We start from the raw sequence: 23,793 nt of genomic DNA on the forward strand, positions 1-23,793 counted from the left end.
TGGCAGGTGGCGCCATCTTATGGATAATTTTTGCAGCACTGAAACGACCTGCGGTCGCAATCATTGGCCCCGACATCGAGGTCGAATGTCCGGGTGCCCTGCCAAACTCTGTTGCAGCGCTCGTGTCCTATCGTTCGTTGGTTAGGCCGTCCCAAAGTTGCCCATTTTGGCCACCAGTCGCACTGACTGGCAGCTTACCGAGGCGCCGCCCGTTCACTGCCCAGGGGCTATAGCGTAGATTGGCTTTCCTCAAGCCGTTCACGAAAGCGTCTTGTATAGCGCTCCCTTCGACGTAACTCGTGATCAACTGTCGAACCGGGTTCGATACATGACCGCAAAAGATTAGGTTACCGAGCACCTAGTGTACGTAGCATGTGCGCGAGCACAGATGGCACTTTTCATGGTACAATCAGAACACTTTAGTCACTGAAAGAATTAGAACGGCAACGGGGGTCCTGTTACCGTTCTGGCAACAGCGCGTGCTGGAGGCCGGGCAACTAAAAAGAAGACAACTGCCGTTCTCATTCTGCCAGTAAGCATAAAGAAGCCTGTCCGGCCAAGATGTATTGAACGAGATGTTCTCGCTCGCATTCTCTCTTTCGACGTTGTTTAGGTTTTGTTTTCGTGCAGGCTGAATTCACTTCCGGAGGTACATTACAAACAAGTCAAAATCATTTATTTTTTTTACTATCCGGAACGATTGAAAGCAATGCCTGGACATTACCTTCAAAATTGGAAAATAGAAAACCCGGTATTTGTCAAGTAAAAAAAAAAAAGAAAATTCACACAGCCGACTTTGAAGTTTTTACTCGATCCGCGACAGTGCAGTGACGTCAAAGATTGAGTCGTCCTGCAGCTCGAGTTCCTCTCACGCCTCCTAATCGTCCGGACCGGAAGTGTCGTGTTCGCGCGCGTCCCGTGATCAACCGCTCTTTTCCGTGCTTGCTGCCTACCGCTGTGAGCAGACGACGCTTCACTTTCGAGTTTAAAGTTCTTTTAGGGCTCTTTCAGCGATCTCAACTTCTTTGAAACGGTGTGAGGTCGAAGGGAACGCGCAGTGGAGTTTTGTGAGCGACGTGAGGGGGCCATGTCGCGCTGGTTCTGCGTCAAAGGGTGCCCCAAAGAAGTCACAACCGAAACTATACGGTACACACAAACACCAAACACAGTTGTTTTGACCGTTTGACGGTTTCCTTTTCGAAGTCTGAGAAAACGTCGGGCACCTGAAAAAGAGAACTTCGTCCGATTCCCCGACTCACCGATCATTCTGATCAGTTCGACATGTTTCGAGCGCCACCATGTTTTCCGAGGAAGGATAAAAAGAGAGAAGGCGACATCACTCCGGACTCTGATTTTCGGTGTTTCAAAAAGAAGGGACGTAGTGCGTTCGAAATTGCGTTAAAAACAAAACAAAACAAAAAAAAAAAGATGTTTTACGAAGGCCGTTATTAAATATCATAGAAATGCTGCTTACAAAGCTTCTAAATTTCATAATCGAGTATGTCACAAATAAAAAGAAGCGAGGAGATGGGAAGTGGGAGTTAAGGGAAACTAAAATATTACAAAAAAAAAAAAAAAAAGCGCACGCGCGTGGAAATGTTTTTGTTTTTCGCGTTGAGTTTTTTTTTTTTTTTTTGCGTCTTTATGAGTACAACTTGCATCGTTTAGACAAAACAAGTAAAGAAAATACCTTTGGAATGCCGGTACTTCTTTGAAGAACGTCTTAGATCATTTCTATGCCAAGAGCGTTTTCATTAGGCCCTATTCATCTAACAGAATGTAAAATTGAAGGAGACGCACGAGCCAGAACCTGATGAACGAGACGATGCCTTTCAAAGATGGAATAGATCCCAAAGCGAGCCCGTAGACCCGCTGACGTCAACAGTGACGTCATTCTTTTGAGGGATGCAGAAGGCCATTCTTGTCTCATTTATTATTTATTATTTCCGTTTACTCAGCTCTCCGTATAAATAAATAAAAATAAATAAGAAAAACTTGAACTAGGCCGAAGAACGTATACTTATTAAGACAATTGTAAAAGCCTTTTTCTTTTTTGCGTGAAATTATTTTGTGATTTTGCTCTTTACTTCATTTTTGCGCAGTATATACACTTTTTAAAACCACCTTCAAGCAATACTGGCAGTCACCACTTTTTAGGCGTGATTTCCGGCGCGTAGAATGTTCTCCAACTTTACTAGAAGGTACTGTATCCTTCTGAAAACCCTAATCAGGTAATACTGGCAGTCATCATGTTTTAAGCGTGATTTTTTGAAGCGTAGACCGTAATCCAACGCTACTAGGACAACACTCTCCATAGACTGTCATAGGAGTCTGCTTTGGAGAACTGGCTCTAAGGCGTACATCAGCGCCGCCAAACTAGACCAGAGACACTGTTTGCTCCGCCTGAGAGCGTGACTATGTTGATATGTTCAACATTTGCGGCATATAATCGGCACTAGGTCACGAGGTCTCTTGTCATGGCTACAAATTATAAAAAAGGGAAAAAAATTTGGCTCTTTTTTTTACATTTTCTTTTACGCGACTGCCATCGCTTTTAGAGAAACAACTGATGGGTGTTTCCTAGGTTGTGAATGCGAAGGATTCACTTCGAATGGATGTTTACTGAAGGCACGAGAATTCCTGCACGGCCGCTTTAACAACGACCCTGCTCCCCTCCAAACATTCACGAATCCAGGTTTCACACTACGTATATAGAATGATGACACGAAGAATCGCCAAGTCCTGCACTGGAAATATATTCGTACCCATAACCTCAACGAAAAAAAAAAATACATCCGCTGTTCTAAAGTTAATTTAACGAGTTCACGTACCAGTCCCACCCATTAGGAATATCACAGAGAGTTTTAGTGGACCGTATACGCTGCGGACTGCGGACCTAGCAATCGCGCTCTCTATCCATGCTTCGAAGTGATGTCAGGAGCCATCACTTCGATGTGATGGCTCCTGTGATGTGATGATCCTGTGATGGCAGGAGCCACCACAGGATGGTATACACCGCGACGCGCTCTAAATGCCCCCAAACTAAGTTACAGTAAAAAAATGAGAGAAACTGCGTCGAAAAACACAGTTCCTCTCGCCATATTAATAATTGAACGTCGTCATTGTCACTTGCATTACCATTTTTAGTCCCCCGCTTTGTGTCTGCGTACCTATGTTAAAATTCCACTGCATTCTCGTGAACATTGTACTTCGTGTTCTCTGTGACAACTATTGCCTATTGTCAGCATTAGTTTTATCGTTCTCATTAGTCTTTCGAACTGCGCGAATGTGCCAAAGCTCCTAAGGAATGCTATTTACGCCTGGCGAGTTTTCTTGATCATCAAGTCTTGTGTAATGTTATAAATACCAAAATATTCCATTTCAATTTGCAGTATGTGTATTCATCCACCTTAAGGATCTTTTCACACTTACTCTGACCTTAATTTTTGTTTTGAATCGGTTATCTAGGTTTATTCGCTCAGTTTCACTTCGTTTATAATTACTTTTTTTTTTCCTGTTCTTGATACTGCGACAAATCGCTGTTTGGAGACCCCAAGTTCTAGCGTATTGTCTACTAAAAGCCTAATAGTAGGGATATTTAACATTCCTATAGCTCCCATAACGATAGCCGGTACTCCGTCGACGCCCTCGCGCGTGCATCGTATCGTTATCGGACATCTATGAGAGTCATCGGAAGGAACGATCTACTAACACTCCCTAGCGACGTTCCTTCGCTGCTCGTATACGAGCCGCGCCGTTCGGCGCAGCGCGCTCGCGCCACGCGCGAACACTTTTCCCTCCCGAGCGCCCAAGCACCACGGCGGGGTGACCGCATCGGCGTTACACAACCCGCGATCCCCCGCTGGAAACAGTTGCGTTACTGCCTTCCAGCGAGCGGAGGAGGCGCCCATCAAAGCCGACCGCGAGAACCGAATCGCGCCGGATCGCGTGTCAGGGATCTCTCTCGCTCCGTAACGCAAAACACGACCGGCCGTCTTCCCGGGAATCCGTAAGCAAAGAACCGGTTTGACATTCCGATCGTTACGTCACACCCACCCAAATAAGGGGTTGGGGAAGGGGGGGGGGGGGCGCAGTCGCTTCGAGCGGGTAGCAGCTAAAGTAGCAACAACAGCTATAAGAGCAACAACGAGGAAACGCGCGCGCGCGTAGACGTCGTCGATTGTCTGTACTCTGACGCGTCATGACGTGCATCGTAGCGGATCATAGCAGCCAATCAAGCGTTTAGAGATTGTCACGAGACCCTACGGCTGTACGTGACCGGAGAACGGGGTCACGTAGAACGTTCGCAGCGTCTGATTGGTTGGGACGAGTCGTAGCGTCCCCCGTGGTCCGTCTCTGAGGTGAGACGAAGGATAGGCGGCTGCTTTCAAGGTTCCCCCTTTACGGCGTGAGATGGGGCGGGGCCAGCCGACGTTATGAAGGCGCCGCGCTCACGCCGGGTCGTGAAAACGCGGCGGCCACCCGCCACCAAAGGACGGGATTTTGACGGAGGACCTTCGCGCTGTCGTCATGCCTGGGCTATATTTGCACGAACCTGCCAATACGAACCGCGATCAAGGCTAGGTATAGCCGAGGCAAAAACAGACGTCGGGATCACCTTGTCACGTCTTGCGTGTTCGGCGTCTCTGCGCGGATTGGTTTGACAATGCGAGCGTCTTCGAGTCCGTGTCTTCGCGCATGGGCGTGAGTGGCCAAGCGCATGCCTTCATTACGCTCCCGTACGCTCCGTCTGGGCATGAGTGAAACACGAAACCGAAGCAGCAAGCGCGAGCGCGTAGCCTCGAAACATGCTAGCACGTTCACAGGCGTAGATCCCGTCCTTGCAGTCTTTCTACTTCGCTCGCGCTCGTGGTGAAGCCAAGTAACTTCACGCGGCATTTCTCTGACTTGTTTCTCTTTCAATTCAGTTGCATAGGGTTTAAAATTTTAATACATATACTTGGACAAATTTTTCTCGCATTTCTGAGAAGAAGATGAGAGCGCGTCCCAGCTTTAATTAGAGCTCGATCTGGGAGGGGGCACGCGGGACCAAACCTTTAACTGAATTGCAAAAAAAAAAAAAAAAAAGGAAGGTTTTTAAGTATTAAAAAAAAAAAACATGTACGAACAAGAACAAGACAAAACACACGGCATAGTGCTGAGCTGTCTTTTTTTCCCGGCCTAAGGGTGTTCAACTACACTGCTATACCAACGAAGCTCGCCTGCGCACTTTTACGTATCGTTCCTTGAATGCACTATACGATCTTGTTCCGCGGTAACAACACACTGCACGAGTCCGCCAAACCGACATTGTTTCATGGGGAAAAAAGATTATTAATCCCATCAAACAATGAAGTTGACCCCATGTTCACAGGCTCCAAACCACGCAGATGTTCCAATCACGCAACAGCAACGAACGGGAACCACTACTACCACACTCCACACACAGATCTCGAAGGAGACTGGTCCCTGAACCCTCTAAATTCTAATACAGTTTCTCCGTCCCCCCCAGGGAACGGCGTGGGAATCGGCACCCTCGATCGCGCGTATATGATCCGACAGGTGGTGCTGCCGTTTACAAACCAAAACCGCACTCTCCGCTTTTTTCTTTTCGTCTTCTTTTTGTTCACTTTCACCCTCCCAGGAAAGCTCCCTCCCTCCCACTTCAATCTGATTTCCCCGCACCACCTGCTCCGTTGTACATGCGAGTGTGACGTTCGGCAGCGAGCGGGGTTGCAGGCGGGCCGCCAACTTTGCGTACGCCAGGCAACTCGAGGCAATAGGGGCTTTTAGCGAACTGTTACCGTGTTCCGCGTACCGCGCTAACGGAGCCTTTGAAGCATACTTTTAAACGCAAACCCGGGCGATACTGTAACCGCGGGGCGCGCGCTTAAAAGCTTGTTTCAAAGGCTCCGGTAGTGCGGAACGCGGAACACGGCAACGGTTTCCTAAAGGTCCCCATCAACAGTTACCGTTAAAAGCGTGCTTCATACCTGATCCTCACCATGGCAGCTATAGTAAATTTATTGTACTGCGTGATAATGAGTTTGACAATTAAATTATCCTCCTCAGCGCTCGTCTTGACATATCCAACAAGTCCATGTGCTGCCGTCATTCCAACATCAGCTATATGATTAGATTCGCAGACAGCAATTTCGTCACACTCAAAAAGCAAACTGTGTCTTTGCTCTCTGCATTTCCATTCTGTTATTCTACGAGATTTTATCCTGTAGTTGCGTGACACTGATTACATATTTACAACCCGTTATTAGTTCGCTGCTTCCCTCGCTTTCCTCTGTCTCGTTTCCTCCCGTGTCAGTGCGCTCAAATCGATATTATAATGCTAGACAGTAGAACCGTGAATAGTAAACTAGGCTCGCTCTAAGAAAAATTCTGTTGCAATACCCTAAGTATTTTTTTTTTTTTCAGCAGCGAAGTTTGCAGAAGTAATAAAAGAATAATGACACTATAACCGAATCGTCACAGTAACTGCCGTGCTGGTGGTTGGCACCTCGTCGAGGGATTTTATTCATCTTTTGTCCCAACAGATTCGACACCGGCGTCAAAATAAATAATGCAAATAAAAAAAAAGAACCCGTTTATAAACGATTTTTACTTCGATATATTTAGAAAGTAGTTAGAGAACTGAGCTGGTTAATATTATAGAATTAATTGATACACCATGGTGTATCAATTAATTCTGTGCATTGCTTAATGTCACATTAAGCAATGCAAAACGTCACGCTTGCATTGCTTAATGCCACAACTCAGACTGCGTTTTTTGGTCTAAATATATGTTTCGGCATCGTGATTTGCTGAGCTTCCCCTGTAAGTTGCGGTAATTGGTTTTCCTTGTGTTGTGCGGGAAAGTAGACACACGGGATTTTTTTAGAGTGTGGACACTCCAGATTTCTTAGACTGTCTGGTCGCTGACAGCTTGAGAAACGCAGGGCGGGGCCTACCTTGTTCAAGCATTCTGATTGGTTCTTCAGAGTTCTGATGGGCCTGTATAGCGCGAGTGACGCAATGTGGTTGGTTGCACGGAGCGGTGTAATGGGGTACGTCGTAGACTCTAAAAAAGGCCTGTGCGCACGGACTTTTTTTAGAGTGTACGTTTCTGAATCTGTCGGTGCATCGGTGTCGTCAAGACATTGAGTGACGTCAGTAACTTCAGGGTGTCCTCACAAAAAAAAAAAAAAAAGATTAAAGTAAGTTAAGCGTCGCCGAACGCTCTTTTTCCGCCCAAACACGGTGCCGCGTGTTGGTGTGTATATCAAGGGCACGAACGCCTTAGCGCCTGGGTCTCTAGAAACCGGTGCGTGAAAGGGCGTGCCGTCGACCACTTTCATCGTCCATCGCGTTTGTAGAACGCCGATTGTTTTAATACGCAACAAATACTAGATTAGGAAGAAGATCGTTAAAAGAAAATATTTGATGACATTACAGAACACGCTTGAAAGCGTAGTTTATTTGTAGTTTCGGCCTCGTTTTAACGGGCGTCGGAGTAACGAAATCTGCCAATTAGTATAAGAGCGGATGTCAGGAAGGAAAACGAAAAGTACGCCAGAACAAGCCTCAATGGGGAACATAAATCCGATCAGATTGCACCTAATAATAGTGCACCATTTGCGCAGAAAGGTAAACCTAGCCAGAGCGTCATCGCGACGTCTGCGTCAACGCAACCTAAGTTTGTTATTCGGTGTACACAACGTCGTAATTAAGTACGTAACACGATGTCAGGTGTGACGTGGGAACATGTCGAACTATCAATTTTTTTCCTTCCAAATGTGTTTTTCATTTGTCCGTGGGTGGATTACCGGGTTACTTCTACGAAACCCAATTAAGGCATCAGTGCGTCTCGTCCCTTTTCGAGCACTTTGATAATCAACTAAACACTAAGAAGTCAAAACCAAACCCCATAACAATAAAAAAAAAAAGAACTTTTTATTATATGTTATGGTTCAGGTTCGCAACGTTATCAAAAGAGCATCTCCATAGTCCCGAACAGCTCTTTTGTACGCAGCAGAACCGTTGGCTCAAAGTACGCTAATACTGTTCAATGGAAAGTCAACGACGGCGTCATCGTAATGTGACGTATACATTATCCGAGTTTATTGCGTGCCCCAGGTGACGACCCTCACATCGGAAACGGAGCGACAAACCTGTGCTGTGGCTCAACACCCGCACTTTCTCCAATCTTAAAAAAACAGAATCTGGGGCCCTAACCAAGCCATTGAAAACTGACCGAACGTCTCTAATCGCATAGGAAAATTTTTCTTTTATCTGTGGGTTAACTTACGGTCCCTGGTGTTTTTTTTTTATTTTTGTTTTACATTTGGTTGCATGGTGTTACAGCTTTGTGCCGTATTTGTGCAAAAAAAAGAGACGGATGTGTGTTGTTCCGTCGTTTCAAATGTAACTGTCCTGTTTTAATTTGTTTTTGCTTTCGTTCTTTTATGCAGTATACTTTATTGCTAGTATGCATTTTTTTATGTTTGGTTTGTGCCCCTCTTCTCAGTTCCCTTTCTCTGCTCAACATTGATTTTGCCTGGACCAGGGAAGGAGGTGGAAAGGGGGGGGGGGGCGGGGGGGGGGGGAGATGGTAGTCTCGTCAAGCGTGTCATTGCCTTTTGTGATGACCCCCCAAACAACTGTGCTACTCGTAGGTTTCATTTATGTATCTTCAACAAAGCGCAGGTTTTAACATTTCTTTCTTCCTGCTGGTTACTCTCCAACCAGTTTGATTCCTAAGTGCGCTTTAAAATTACGAACCGCTAAGCTCCCTGTGGATTCCCGTCACACGTCATGAATTACGTAACTCGGTGGAAATACAGTACGTTGACTTTCATATATGACCGCTTTAAGAAGACTGAGAGCCTTATAGTAAACAGGTATACGAGTGAGTAGCCGCCGGATCACTAAAGCGGCTGTAAATGTTTCCCGCTTATTTCATATTTCTCAACTAACAGTAAATGTATCTGTTCACAGGCTATTCGATTCACGCTCAATAAAATAAAACGTAAAGAAGACAACAACCACAATCATAAATTGCGTAGGCACCAGTACCACGTGGGTTTTGTGGCAATAAAGTTTAGGTGAATTGAGACTGTGAAAATATTGGGGGGAAAAAAAAACGGGAGTGCGGATGACATTGTAATTTATCCAACTAGCTTGCACAACAAAAGACGTAGGCCAAATAACCAAGAAGGAGTCATAAGGCCGGCGTCAAACGCACCATACATTATCCTCAAGTCGTCCTCAAGCTCACGTATATTTTTGTTTTGTTTTTCTAGCCTGTTAGCCTTTCTGATTCAAATGCACACAGTTATGTTGAAATAGCTAGAACATCAAATGAAAGATAATCGCCCTGCTAAAGCATGAAGTGTATCAAAAGTATGTCATATATACTGCGGGAGGGCTTTGACGCACTAAAATATAATTTAAATTCAGTTGTTGTTTTTTTTGTTGAAAAAGTGTATACACTAAGTATGCTTTTTAGAATACTACTTTTTCCCGAAGAAAAGTAGGCCTAATGAAGGCGTAATACTGGTTGGTTGCTGGTCAAACTCTGGTGTAACATCGGCGTAATGCTGGCATCAAAGGTTGGCCGGATATCCGCGCAACGTCGGCCATTCGCGAGGAAGACGTCGGCGTGATCGCTGCCCATCGGGTCCCTCCAATGCAAAACCGTCTTTTACAGCGGAACCCCTCATCAAAGGCGGCGCGAAGAAGAGTAGTTCGAGCCTAGGACCGAAGCATAGGGGCCATAATACAACGAAAAACGGAAGTTGTTCTTTTTTCTAACGGTAGCCGACAGAAGCCTCAAAGGAGAACGTCGTGAGGATCGAGCAGCCTTGACGGGCGAGCGGAAGCAGTCGCCTTCCTTCTCGAGGAAGTGAGTGAAACACACATACATCTTCCGGGCTTTTTAGGAGCCCTTCCAGCTCCGCGATGAAAGATTACTCTCTTTTCATGACTCCAGTTCCAGTCTGGGTTCATTCTATAAACTCATCGTTCGCCATTACTACTTACATTCGTTCTTCTTAGTCAATTCATCTCATCTCCTCAGCAATTCAATATCGGAACAAACCCCGCCTCGTCCCCACAGCGGGAGGAAGAAACGGGCGTAATGCTTGGTCGAGTGCCCGACGCCCGAAAGTGCCTCAATTCATTCACTCTCGGAAGCAGCGGCGACGGCGTCGGCCCCCGAGGAGATATCTCGACCGAAAGGAACCTTCGGCCAGTAAAGTTGGGCAGAGTGCGGTTTCGTGTATACACGAAGAGCGAATGGGCTTTGCCGAGGGGTTCTAATATATATTGTTTGTTGCCGTCGAGCGATACACGAAGGCCCTTTCTGCTGGGACAAGACCCGAGCCTTGCGGTCAACAAACAGACCTTACGGCAATTCCCCCGAGTGGAGGAGACGGAATCGGGCGCGAGAGCGCAGTGTCCTCGACAAAGGACGTCCAGATGACCGACAAAGGAAAGAAAAACACAACGGAAGAAGCTGGTGGACTGTATATATACTTGAGCTCGGAGGACTGCCGGATCGTTGGGCGAGCGACGAAAATTAAGTCCGACCGCGGTCGACTCTCTTCGACCCGATGGAAACAATCAAGAAGCATCAAAAGTGCAACGTCAAGGTGCTCGTCGTCTTTGTGTGTTTACCATCACCAACAAAACCAATCACGCGCAATAAATGCGGCCTAATCCTGTGTGTGTTTTTAGAGCGCAGCTCTTGGGCGCCCGTTTCCGGCATGAGCGGTTTCGGCGTCGCCGTCGTTGTCGGCGTAACCGCGCGGTGCATTATGGGACATTTCCCATGATGCAACGCGCGGGGAGGAAGACGACGGAGGAGGAGGGGGAGGAAGACGAAGGAAAGGGGAGGAGGAGCTGAGAAGGAGGGGAGGGAAGGGGGAGGAGGAGGGGAAAGAGGGGAAGGGAAGAGGGGATGAGGAGGGATTAGGAGAGGAGGGAGGAGGAGGTGAAGGAGGAGGGGGGAGGAAGACGAGGAGTAGGAAGAGGAGGGGATGAAGAGTAGCAGGGAGGATGAGGTGAAGAGGAGGCAGGAGGGGTATACCCTCCCCTCAGTACCCTTCCCTCCTCCTCCTTAAGAGCTGCGCTCTAATTCGACGTTACACGGTGTAGTAAACGTCCTTCTTTTTTTTTTTTTTTTTTTTAATCTGCGTGATAGGAACTTACAAAGAAAACGAGACCGGTGACGACTGGCTCTGCTTGATGGAAGCATCGTAGCATGGCCTGCTGTCGAACTTGAAACGAACTGTACAGGATACCTCGTTCAGACAGAATCAAACGAAAGTATGTTACCTAGCGCGTGCTCATAAACAACTCAGGGAGCCAGCATTTGTTAAGGCGAAAGCCATACTTGTCCTATTACGCGAAAAAGCGGCGGCGTTGTGCCCGAAAGATATGGTCAGACCCATGCGTCGTCAAGGACGAGCCTCTGAAGTAAAACGCAAAGAAAAGCGCTACAACGCAGATGCTTCGTCACGTAAAGCCGTCGTGAATCCGGTGGGGTTCGCCGCGCTTGCGCAATGGGGGAGAGAGTGACGTCACCACCGGAGCGCACTGTGAAAAAGGAAGACGTGGTGCGCTGCTTGTAAAAAATGCGCGGCCGTATAGGTATGCTTTCGCATTCCTACACGTAAGAAGTCTTAAGTGTCTTTGGCGAATTTTTTTACAACCAAAAGGAAACTTTGCGGAAACAAGATGTCTTTAGGCTTAAAGAAGAAAAAGTAGGTGTACAAACGAGCTGGCACATATTGAATATAATTACGAAAAACATCGAGAGTTTAATTATAAGGAACGTGACAAATACAGTCTCAAACACAGCTAAACAATTTATTGGACAAGAAACCTTTGTCCTAGATGTTTCTTATTTTACGCTATAGTCTGAGGGTTTTTCGTAGCTATGTTCTTTAGGACTCTTGTACGGGCTCAAAACATAAAAAAAGTTCGGCGGAAATAAAAAAGGAAACGTCGTGAAACGCTTACGAATGGGCAATTGTTCTACGACATATATACAGTCACAGTGTTAGTTTAGAAAATATTTGCCGATATAAAGAACGCCACAAAAGCGAAGCTTTAAGTTCTTGATACTTTGTGCTTGTGCGTATTATTGTAACGTCCCTGTTGATTACGACGGCTTAGCACCCTCTCCCCTTTCTCACCACCCTCTCCCCTTTTTGATATCCGCCCGAAACAACCAGATATTGACTTGCCACGTCAAAAAAAAGTTCACACCACTTTTGCATATCCCCTTCCAGGGCTTGCCAGAATAGATGGATATACAAACTAAAGCAAACATGCTCATCTTTTCTTTTGTCTTTCTTTCTGTTTTTAAAAATTGCGCGCTAAATTTTTTTGTTTTAGGAATTAGTTTTGGAAAAAGTTAACATTTCGTTTTTATTTTACAATTATGGAGCATCCGAAGTTCCGAACTATAAAATGACACCTTGCAAATCGTATCCAACTACCAAAAGAAACACTGAGTCATGCTCCCAGACCACCGTGTCCCAGACAAAGCTCTTGGCATTTAAGCCACCCTATTAGTTAAGAAAGTCGATTGGTTCGGTTCATTTGAACTTCGGAAGGCACATTGGCTCCTGTGGCCCGTTTCAGGACCATCCGGGACAGGGCAGGTTTTCTCGCACGCCCCTTTGCCGGGATTCGCTCGCTTTATAGATTATCAAAATAAATGAACAAACAATCAGCAAAGAAAAAAAAAAGGACAGAAAGAAAGAAAAAAAAAAAGAAAAAGCCAACGTGAGGCGGTGGCTAGCTGGAACTCTTCGAATACCTGAGCACACAGCGACAGCGGTGAGCGAGTCACCCCCGCTGAATACACAGCTGGCACTTAGCTCTCAATTCCTCTACCCTCCCCATGGACGTTCTTCGGAAGAAGGTTTACTGCTCTGTTGTTACGAAATGTTTTACTCACCCTTGCGCCCACCTTGAACTGTGTACACTGGCGAGCTGAATAATAAAAATAATAATATAAAGCAAAAATCTACAGCGGCTGTTTCTCAACTAGAACGCCTTTCCAGAGAATATGCTGCGAGTTGTCGCGCCCGCCGAAAACCTCTTCGAATATACAATCTGCCCAAGGAGCAAAGGCCTGGAAGCGTGGCTTCTCTGCGTATACACACGTCTCGCAGTGACGGTAAAACAGCGGCCATTATGGTGGGCATGCTGCTGAGCGCATACCTCCCGCAGCCTAAAGTTTGTGCCATCGAATTTGGTTTCTTCAACCAGAACAAGTAGAAATGACCACCAGCATGATACGATTAAGTCAGCGTCAGGTGCAAGCCACGCATATATGGCGACCGCTTATTGAGAATCCTAGTTTCTCGAGATAACAACAAAGGATATACAAATGCAATCAGTCGGTTCGCGTCTCCGCAGTTTTAGTCACAACTTTGGGGCCTCTCTCGGCCGAAAGCGGCAGTCGCACTTTTCATACACCCATAAGACAAAACACACTGTTCGCTGCTATACATGAGACAGTTATCTGGGGACAGGCCTCAGTCATGTTCTAGGCATGTTTCCTTCGTGTACGCTCCGAGCATGTCTACAGACGGTACTTGTATGACCCACGCGACAGGACGTACAACGAAGCGCGTCTGCGACAGTGTCTTCAGGGTCCAGGCTGTCTTTTGTACGGTGTGTTGGCAGTGCTACCGAGGCTTAAGCATCCTCCCTATAGCCACAAATTTAACCTCAGCACGCAAACCGAGCGCGTCACACGAGCGGGAGAACCCAGTCGGATAGACCGCTACACGATGGCCGTGGGCAATCAAACTCATTATCGCGACGGGGAAAGAAAAGACGGGGATTAGAAAGGCCTCGGCGAGGGTCTTGCTCCCGTTGCGACAGCCCACAAGATGTCCGTGATCGAATATATCTCCGCTAGTTCCGGCTTCTGCAGGGAGACAGTTGTGGATGCCGCGAGCATAAACGATTTGAGTTAAGGCCTGTTCACACATGTAGCGGAGCGCTACAAGCGTAGCGCTGACCTCGCGCTAAGCGCGTGCGGACGGGAGCGTTCACCAGCTTTGTATCGCACCGTCAATACTGTTGTTTATGACAGACAATAAATAGCGGACGGCACGTGAGAAGCGCTACATTAGCGCTTCGCTGCATGTGTGAACCGGCCTTTACTCGTTCGGGGGCGAATAGCCACCGTGCCTGAGTCAGTGCCGTGCCCGTTACACCAAAATTAGTAACGAAACTTTGTTACTCGCTAGTTGGTCAAAAATTAACGCGTTAGCGAGATTAGTTAGTGTCGTCTTCCAAGTGTGACGAAACATCCCGTTCCCGTTACTTAAAAAAAAAAAAAAAAAAAAAAAAAAAAAAAAACGAACGAAAGTTATTTCTTCGTTACATTAGATGTCGGTGTCACTTGTCATCGAAAAGCAGCTTATACAAACCCCGACAACAATTGAATTTTTACGGAGTCGTTTCTCACGTTTATTAAAATTTATTTGTTGCAAACAAATTTTTACAATATCATTTTTACAAAAAATTCGATCCATCGTCCTTGCTTCTTTTTTTTTTTTTTTTTTTTTGTGAATGGTTTAGAAGTGATATGCCACGGAGATGAGAATACTTTTCCCATTTTTTCGACACAGTCCACAACTTGCAAACCGCTTTCTTTTTAGGGTGACAATTATGAGTCGGAAGTCACGAGGAACATAGCCTGATGTATGATATCCTAAAATAACGACGACGAAAATAGCTTACTCGTTAGTCATGTAGAAATCCAAAGCCACAGTCAGGCCGCTAATACATCGTACAAAAGACAGCCCGCAGTCACTGTCTGATTACCAGTAAAGGCCGTTACTTTTAACGTCGATATGCGTAACGCCGTAAATCCTACCACGGGCCCGCGAGGCAACTGAGGGAGATTGCTCCGAGAGACGTCCGGAGGCTATTATGGCTACCGCGCGACGGGCCTTCCGCTAAGTGGGACCCCATTTCGAGACTGTACGAGGTGCGGTCTGCCAAAGGTCGTTTCTAACGAGCGTCCGTTCGCCCTCGACGTCGTGACACTGTCGACGCACTTGCGAGACACCGCGCGCAAGTGCGCAATGCTGTCAAGGACGCGAGCCTTTATGTAGCGCTGTGCGACAGAGCGTTCCGGCAACGGGACTGACTCGCGTAGTATACAGGGTGTTTTTTTTTTGTGTTTTGTTTTTTATCAGGTTTGTTTCCAAAAAAAGCAGTGAAAAAGCTAGGCTAATGCGGCTTGTGCAGATGAGTTATATACGGCCAGGGGGGAACAATATAATATTCTAATCATCACAATATGTCCAATGATTGCCTAAAATATGTCAATTAACTGTTTAATGAGTGAAAATAGAGATATGGTTATAATTAGAAACTTGTTGAGCATCATTGAAAATCACTACATCAGTAATATTAGAAAGACTTTGAGCAGGTGGGACGCGCAGCCTTGCGCTGAACTTACCACTCGTGCGACAGGCACAAGGCTAGCTGGGGGCCGGAGCTATATTAAGAGACAGAACAAGCCGCGCGGGCTCGTAGTCGCACCGGTAGCCTTGCTGCTGCAGCAGGAGTGGCAACTTTAGCGCTCGACCGTCTTTCCAATATTGTGATTTAGAGGTTTTCAACGATGCTCAGCAAATTTCAGCAAGTTGTAACCATGTGTTTATTTTCAAGAAATAAAAAAAAAGTTAATTAACATACTTTTGTTAATTAGCGGACTCATCGCTACGATTAGCCACCTATATTACGTCCCCCTGAGCGTATAACTCACCTGCACAAACCGCATTAGTATAGCTATCAGTTTCCTTTAAACAAAATTGTTACACTTAAAAAAAAAAAAAAGACAGTCTTTATGTTGCATAGAAAAGAAAACTGCCTTTTTTCATCACTTTATAACAACCGTTCGTGTTCAGAATTTGGCGGCTTTCTTCGATTAAATATTGCAATATTTGCCAAGCGGTAGCTCGTTTTAGGGCTTTATCGTGCTTCTAATTCCGGCGGAAATAAGTCGGCCAGTTCGTGATTTTTACAATTAAAAGTGACGCTCCCCCAAAACAATATTGAGAGTCCAGGGAGAGTACCAATGAATGCCACGGTTGTGCTTATTTCCAACGATATCTTACTCTGTTCCCATATTCCATTCTTATGCCTACAAAAAGTACAACGCGGCATTAAAAAAAAAAAAAGGAAAGAAAAGGGCACTAACACAGATTGAAGCCTTCTTTCTGCAATTTTTATTCCCTTCACCAAAAACAGGTGAGGAAAGACAAAGATATTGACGTCCAAGAGCTAAAAACACGTGAGCCTTCAATATATGTATCACTTCTCCGAATGTTCTTGTCCACGGACGTATTAAGTGATTCGGACGTCGTGACCACACACAAAGAGAATAAAAAAGAAAAAAAGAAACCGACAACGATTCGCACCATTACGTCCCCCACCCCCGAAAGAGCCACATTTCCTCCGCCGACGAAGCAAGCGACCGCCGCAAGAAACAAAACGCGCCCCCAAAAGGAACCCTAGACACGGTCCTCTTTGTGCAGTAAGGGGCGCACACAGAGCCGTCCGATGTCCCCCCGCAGAGGGACGACCCCGGCAGCCTCTCCCAAAGCGCGGCCGGCCTGATGAGCCGTCCAAGCGAAGATCCCATCGCTTGACACGACTGCGGTGTCCCGTCCACAGCTGGCCGGACAAGTCCATCGGACACGCTGCCGTGTCAAATGAGGCTCGGAGCCCCTCTCCCCCTCCCTTCCCCTCCTCTCCCTTTGGGGGAGCTACAAAAGGAGTATACGGAGGGCGCCTTGCGCTAGGTGGCGCCACAAGAAGCCGGGCATAGGGAGGGAGTTGCCAACTGCTCGATCGGTCTCATGCGGTTCATGCGCTGCATTTGCAACACAACAGGCATTGGTTTTAGGGGGGGGGGGGGGGGGGGGGGCGGTGAAACCATTCAACGGTAGAGAACATGAGAGAATCGCGGTGGACTGCGACCAGGCGATGATTCCCGCCATCGCCGCCGTGTTCCATGGTGCCACATAAGCCAAAAAGACCTCCCATAGCGACCGCTAACAATCTCCTGCGGATGTGGTCGGTGTGCATCATCGAAGTCTACTGGCCACTTCCAGTCAAACAAATTACTAATAGAAATATGTTTTGAACGCTTTGTGCTTTTTGCATGGCTATAAAGTTGAGAGTAGGGGACACACACCGCAAAACCAAGATGTCGGTAGAAACAAGGCACCCTAGTAGAAACATCTGTGGAGCGGCGCCGCAGGTTGCCTGCTCGGGGTTAATTGCTAAAAGAGCCGAAGGTCTCTTCATTTTATTTGTCATGACGCGTCAATGGAGGTTTCGTACGTGAAATGAAAAAAAAAAAAAAAAAAGAAGCTATTTTTCTTTCTTTGGGAAGCCGCACTGCGAAGCTTCGCGCAGTTGGATCTCGTCGTAAAATATGACCGTCACAGGCGGCCCACTTCCTGTTTGTTAGAGGTTGCATTAACTTTTCTGCAAACGTAACTGTAATCGAAAAAAAAAAAATGTTGAGTTTTTTTTTTTTTTAGTTATATTGTACCACTCTTTTAACTTAATTAAATTTTTTAGTTTCCGTCTTTTTAGTATATCTACCAGCTTTATACGTTTTCGGGTTGATTCAGGCTTGAAACTATACTAAAAAATAACAGCAAGGATAAAGAAGACCCAGCCGTGCTTGTCAGCACCGGAAAAAGCGAAACTCGCAAGGTCTAAAAAAAAAAGAGAACATAAAGCTTTTTAGTTTATTAAAACAGTCGGAAATGCACTCCGTAGCGAAGGACGTGAACAGCCAATCGCTGCGGCTTACAGAGAGCTACAGGCGAATCATCATGCAAAAAAAAAGAAAAAAAGAAAAAAGAGTTTGCGGGCAAAAAATTTGCGACGCGAAACTCAGAACGTGACAATCGAAAACGTCATACTCGTTGCTAAAGGCGATATCATTTTTCAATCAAAACATATTTTTAATGTTGTTTTTTTTTGTCACCATTCGTCGAGCTCTCTTAAGGGAGTATAGTGATTGACACTACGCGTGTTTTCAACTAAGTAGTTGTAGGACACTTCAAAAAGAGCGTTGTCGAACAATATTTCTGTTCGCTTTGTGGCAACCACGATGAGGTCCTACATATTTATTTACAATATATCTCCATTACATGATATATGATATGCTATATGATAAATATTTATGCAGATTTGTTGATTCGTGGTTGGAGAGTCGCACTGGACATCCGCGTGCCAGATTTCATTCCTTTCCGTCGCCATATATTCGTCCACGTCTCACCTCATGCAGGGATCGCAACGCACAACTTTTAATCTCAGATGCGCACTCTTTGACAGCGGCATACATATGTGATAGACACTAGATAGATGCACAGAGGGTATAATCAATACGATTCGGCGATGCGGGTTGTCATTCAAACGAGAATGTTGCAACCGCACTATTATGATAACGACCCGTAGATGCGGATCTAGTGCTCATTACAATTGTTGATCGGAGTTCCTCGGATGCGAGCCAGTGCAAGGGCTGTACTTTTCCTATTTCGTAGACTTGATGTGGTGAACAGTACGCGTCTGGTTCTATACGACACGCCTGCAATTGCAACATGGACCCCAAACCCTAACAACAAACATGGTCGCTTCCGGTCGTCATTATGCAGTTCCTGGAACGATGCGCGCTCGCGGTGTTTGCATGCAGGGCGCATGTGAGCGCATGAAAGGTGCGTGAAAGCGCTTGCGAGCGGTGCCCGTGCAAAAGGTCCAAGGAGGCGATCCATGTGGTCGCGACTGTCACCTCCGGTCTAAGCGGAGGACAATTGCCAAATCGTTCCACATAATAAAACATCAGGACTGTACACATTCCTTCTGGCATATTTCATTTTTAACTTTTGCACACACACACACAAAAAAAGATGTTTATAGAGTGCAGAAGATGTAATTCTTGAGTTCGTTATTCTCTATATCACGTAGCCGACTAAAGTCGCTTCTTTATTCCACTGATGGTTTAGTACCTATATTGAAAAACCGTCCAAGAGGCTTACCAGGATTTCTCAAATGTTTTGAGGTACTCTTCAACACTTTTTGAAGGGTTTGAGATCTCCGTCGAAGTTTTTTTAAGGTGCCTTACCTTTCAAGAGTTTCTAAAGGCTGTAAGAGACCCGCCACAGGTCTTAAGAGGGTTATGGGGTTTGTCCCAATCTTTTCCGTGAAAGCCCGGCAACCATCAAAATCGTTCCCACGGGTCTGTGGGAGAGATCACGTGACCCTTCAAGATATATGCGTCGGGGAAGCCGCTCGGCTATTTTGAGCGTCCCCAACGTGCGGACGCTCAGTGTCAGGTTCCTGTCTCATGCATGGGACCTATCTTCTAGAGCAGCTCAGTGTGGGGATCAAGGAGAAGGTGTCTCAGTTCCCTGCTCCTTGAGCCTCTTCGGCCGTCCGGGCTCAGAAGCTCATCCAGCGAGCGAAAAAGAAGCGGGAGACGCCACCGCGACCGCACCAGGAACCACACCGTGGTCGTACTAAGAATTTCTCAACTGCGACGGACGACAATTTCGTGTTCGTGGTTTTCGCTAAACGTGCTACTGACAGTCTGCATGTGGGCGTGTAGTGCACCTGTTCGATTTTAGTATCGAGCAGGTGCACCACATTTTAGTTATTATTACTTATCAGGAATTTATCCAGCGGCATTGTGAGTACCTCGAAATAGATTTTTTTGCTTAAAGATCTCGGTTGTCCCTATCTGGTCTGATCGTTTTTGTCTACAGCTGTTTGGTCCCGGGTTTGGGTATACGTTACTTCTTGTCGTGTTTCAAAGCAATAGCGTTAAAGGGGCCCTCCGGAGCTTTCTGCGATCGTCTGTTTATGCTGTTATATTGCGTAGTAGGTGCGAGTTAATATGTATACAAGGCTTTAGATTGCATAACTGTTTATTAAGCAGATGGCAGAAGAAATATATAGGGACTATTTTCTCTCGGAAGACAATCCCCCATTCCCTGCCCATCGCTAAAACTTGACCAATGGAAATGCTGCATCTCGCGGTGAATGCGAACATTATTATTGCAACACTTTATAAGCTTGTTGTAAATTAGAGTTTGAGAAAAACGTAAACTGATTGTGGTGCGGGAAACACAGTCCGCAATTATCGCTCCAAAACCAGAGAACTATGTTTTCTTCCCGCAAGATGGTTGCTAGGGGGTGACGCGTCGGCGCGTCGGCTCGTCTGCTTCCCGGGGCGTCTGCAGGCGTGCGTTTGAGGGGCACATGTTCCTTCTTCCCGTGGATCCCGACTCCGAAGCCAGCTTTGCGATCCTTCCACGTCAACGAGTCAAACTTTTCCTTGTCATCTGTGGAATGCGACTGCGTATTGCAGTAGCAGCGCGACGGTGCGGTGCGACGAACGACGACTGCCGAGCACTAAGTCCGGTTTCCTTGACGACGGTCCGCGCGTGTTCGAGAGATTCCTCCGCGGGTCGGCGGTCGGCGGCGTTGGAGACGCGAGGTGACGCCGGAATCCTTCGCTTGCTATTGGCTGACGCGTAAAGAGATGCCCCTCCCGTTTTCCGGGGTCATCTCAGAAAGGGGGCGTGCCGGGGACTTTGATAGCAATTTTAATAGGGAAATCCGCCGCGCATGACCGTAATTTTATGATTTTTAGGATCCTTAGGGCCTGCAGATTGAGTTACCGCCATGAATAGACCATCGCAGAACGCTCCGGAGTGCCCCTTTAAGAAGCTCGAGTCGCAGAAAAGCCGGCGTCGGTGGCGTGACGGAAAAATCCTGATTAGTCGATAGGGTCATGACGACCCAGCCATATGACCTCGTGCGGGGATTTCAAACAACCCACAGCGCTCACGTGAAACGTGACGTCACGCGTGGAATGAAAGTGAACAAAACATGGCATGTAGTGCGAATTAAAGGTGACGTATGTCTCATAATATTTCACTTTATAAAGCGGTAGCCGCCTCCCAATATTTAGTGGAGTTAATAATGCCAAACTGTTTAACGCGCTAATGGAAGTTTTTTTCGTTTTCTTTTTTGCCGTAAAAGCCACAGACGTGAACTGCGGGTGAAAACCAAATAGGACAACTTGTGTTGCACACGTTCCTCTCTAAAGGTAACAGAATACCATTACTCGTCACTCAGTCAAGAAGTAACAAATATACGTTACTCGTTCCTTCTCTCGAAAAAATAACTGAGTTGTTATTTCATTACTGAAAGGAGCAACTAGATAGAAATGACGCGTAGCTTGTAACGCATTAAGGCTGCTGCAAACCACGACAGTCGTCGAAACGTAGCGGACGAACTCTGCACGTTCCCGACAGTGGGGACGGTTGCAAAGCAATCCGTGACCGTGTTGCCGTCAAAGAAAGTGCGGTAATCAGTCGCCAGGCGTAAGACAGTGCGCGGATGCGGACAACGTTTCTAGGAGAGGGTGGGCCCACTCACATGCTGCCGTAGAGACTGCTGCTCTCGTATCCCCAGTGGTCTTCATGCTGGTCGAACATGCGGAGGGCTTCACGGCTCTTTTCTCAGATGGACGGAGGAGCGTTGAGGCATAGTAGCAACGAGACCCTGCAACGAACACAAAGGGGAGGCCACTGTCAGCAACCGGCCTAACAGTGCAGACGGAGGCATAGCGTCACTTCAAGCACAAACAACACCGTAAACCGCGAAAACAACTCAACCGACAAAGAGCACAGGCACTGCAATCATTACTGTTAGAGAAATGAACGCAGCAGAGACTGACGTCATGCTAAAGTGGTCGAGCCGATTGCGCAGCGGGTCTGTGCAGACGCCACTATGTTTAAGAGAAAGAAGTAACTGCTGATGCAACTGTGCGAAAACACGTCTATTTATAAACAATGAAACAAGGTCATGCTGAGCGCGCACCGGCTTCCATGTAGGACCTTTTCAATCGGGAGTGCCGGTTATCAACTCCCTATTGACTTTGTTAAACAACATAGTTGACAGGGAGTTGTACGGAATAGGGCGCCCTAACACCTGGGGGCGCTAACACTTGGGGCCCAGAAATAACTTGGGAAGTCGCAGTGCGCACGCGCCCTAAGTTGCTCTGGGCGCCCAAACGTAAACTCTCCATTAACTCCTTTGCTGTAACACATTGCCGAGAATTATACTATTCAAAAAAAAAAAGAAGAAATAAGGAGAGACACAAGCACATCATTATCAGCCGACGGACCGGAAAATGTGCTAATGCTCACTTCCCCCCCCCCCCCCCCCATCTTTTTCTCCTCCTCCAAAATATTTTTTTAAGCGAGTGCATTGTGCTCGTACGATGATTTCCTCTCCTATAAAAAACACTGTGTCGGAGCTGTTCGGTTATGAAGCCGTTATTTTGCTATCGTCCGCTAGACAAGGTCGGTGCCTTATCTCGCGTTTATAGAAGGGACGAGTTGATGGCACGAGCAAATAAGGGAAAATTAAATTATGAGGCGAGGAACGAATGATTCCCAAGATAAACAGAAACATGATGAGTATGTCTGCGTCGGTCCCGCGCGTCTATTATTAAGAAAAAAAGTATCTACTTTTTTTTTAAACTTTTATTGTATTTATTACACACTGAGGACCGAATGAGTTCAAGCAAGATGATCGAGAAAGACAGAACAAAAAATAGCATTCACATTTAACGGTGACAACCAGTGCCGCGATTTTTTGCACGCTGGAAGTACACCTGAACTATGTCACGCACACACAAAACAAGAATAATCACTATCAAATAGGTTTAAAATGTATTTACGGGGGCAAAATATAAAACATTTATCAAGCATAATTACAAAGAAAAAAAAGCTTTAGCTATAGCCTTATTTAGATTCCACGTTTGGAGCATTAATGACAGTAATCTTAAAAACAAAAAGAAAGATTGAAAACATGTGAAAACTATATTTACTGACAGGTTAAGGAACACGGGTTTATAATGTTCCCGTTTCTTCCTCGGCTATTGGTTGCTCGGAGTTATTATCACCTAAAGTGGAAATATTGTTGGCTGCTGATATGATGATCGGGACTGCCCTGCATTTCTTGATCTTCGAGTGATTAAATTTCTGGAGAACTTTCTGGGGGGTAAAGATATTTTTAGCATCGCCATTCGCCGATGTATTACCATACTGTGCAGCGATTGGCTCTCCCATGTGGATTGCGGAAAAGCCAACTCTCCAGTCTTCTTATGTATACGGACAAACATGACGACCTGGAAGAACTTATACCCTGCCCCTGGTTGAGATTTCTCGAACGGATGATTTATAATTTATAACAAACAGCCGGAGCACACACGGACACCCGACGTGAAATCCAACAGTTGAAAACCGAATTTCAATTGCTTAACTTTTTTTTTTCGGGGTCGCAGGAAACGAAGTATCGAACGGTAGATTTTACGACACAGCGAAACACTCGCTTTTCTCCGGATGATTCTCGCAGTTCTGTGTCGAATGTACGGAGTGGATCGCATTGTTTAGCCGAGAACAGTCGATAGCGGGGCCGCGCAAGTCGTTAGCGAAACCAGCTGTCGCCTGTTTCCGCTCGTCATAAATAAATCTCGCGTGCATTCACGTCGGCTGTCGACGAACGTCGGGAATTGGCGCCAGAGTGACGCGTGTGGCGGCGACTTCAATCTCGGCTTGACAGGCGACAAATTGATCGGGATTTGCGGCTCACACGAGTCTTCGGGGACTTCTACGGGGTCCCGATAGAAGGACGCTCTACGCGTAAAATTTGACGCATCGTTTG

The 23,793-nt window shown here is 46.4% G+C and overlaps 1 protein-coding gene across 10 annotated transcripts in view; it reads right to left on the reverse strand.

Moving 5' to 3' along the window:
- Nucleotides 1-23,793, reverse strand: part of LOC8028923 (nuclear receptor coactivator 1) — a 369,377-nt gene that overhangs the window by 224,749 nt on the left and 120,835 nt on the right. For all 10 annotated transcript variants that reach the window (XM_042286436.1, XM_042286430.1, XM_042286431.1 and 7 more), the window contains exon 2: nucleotides 21,499-21,624. In XM_042286436.1, coding sequence (XP_042142370.1) covers nucleotides 21,499-21,557 — 59 coding nt within the window. In that variant the 5' untranslated portion in view covers nucleotides 21,558-21,624. The remainder of the gene's footprint in view (nucleotides 1-21,498; nucleotides 21,625-23,793) is intronic.

The sequence above is a fragment of the Ixodes scapularis genome, unplaced genomic scaffold (assembly GCF_016920785.2).
Source record: "Ixodes scapularis isolate PalLabHiFi unplaced genomic scaffold, ASM1692078v2 PGA_scaffold7__128_contigs__length_106722199, whole genome shotgun sequence".
Lineage (NCBI taxonomy): Eukaryota > Metazoa > Arthropoda > Arachnida > Ixodida > Ixodidae > Ixodes > Ixodes scapularis.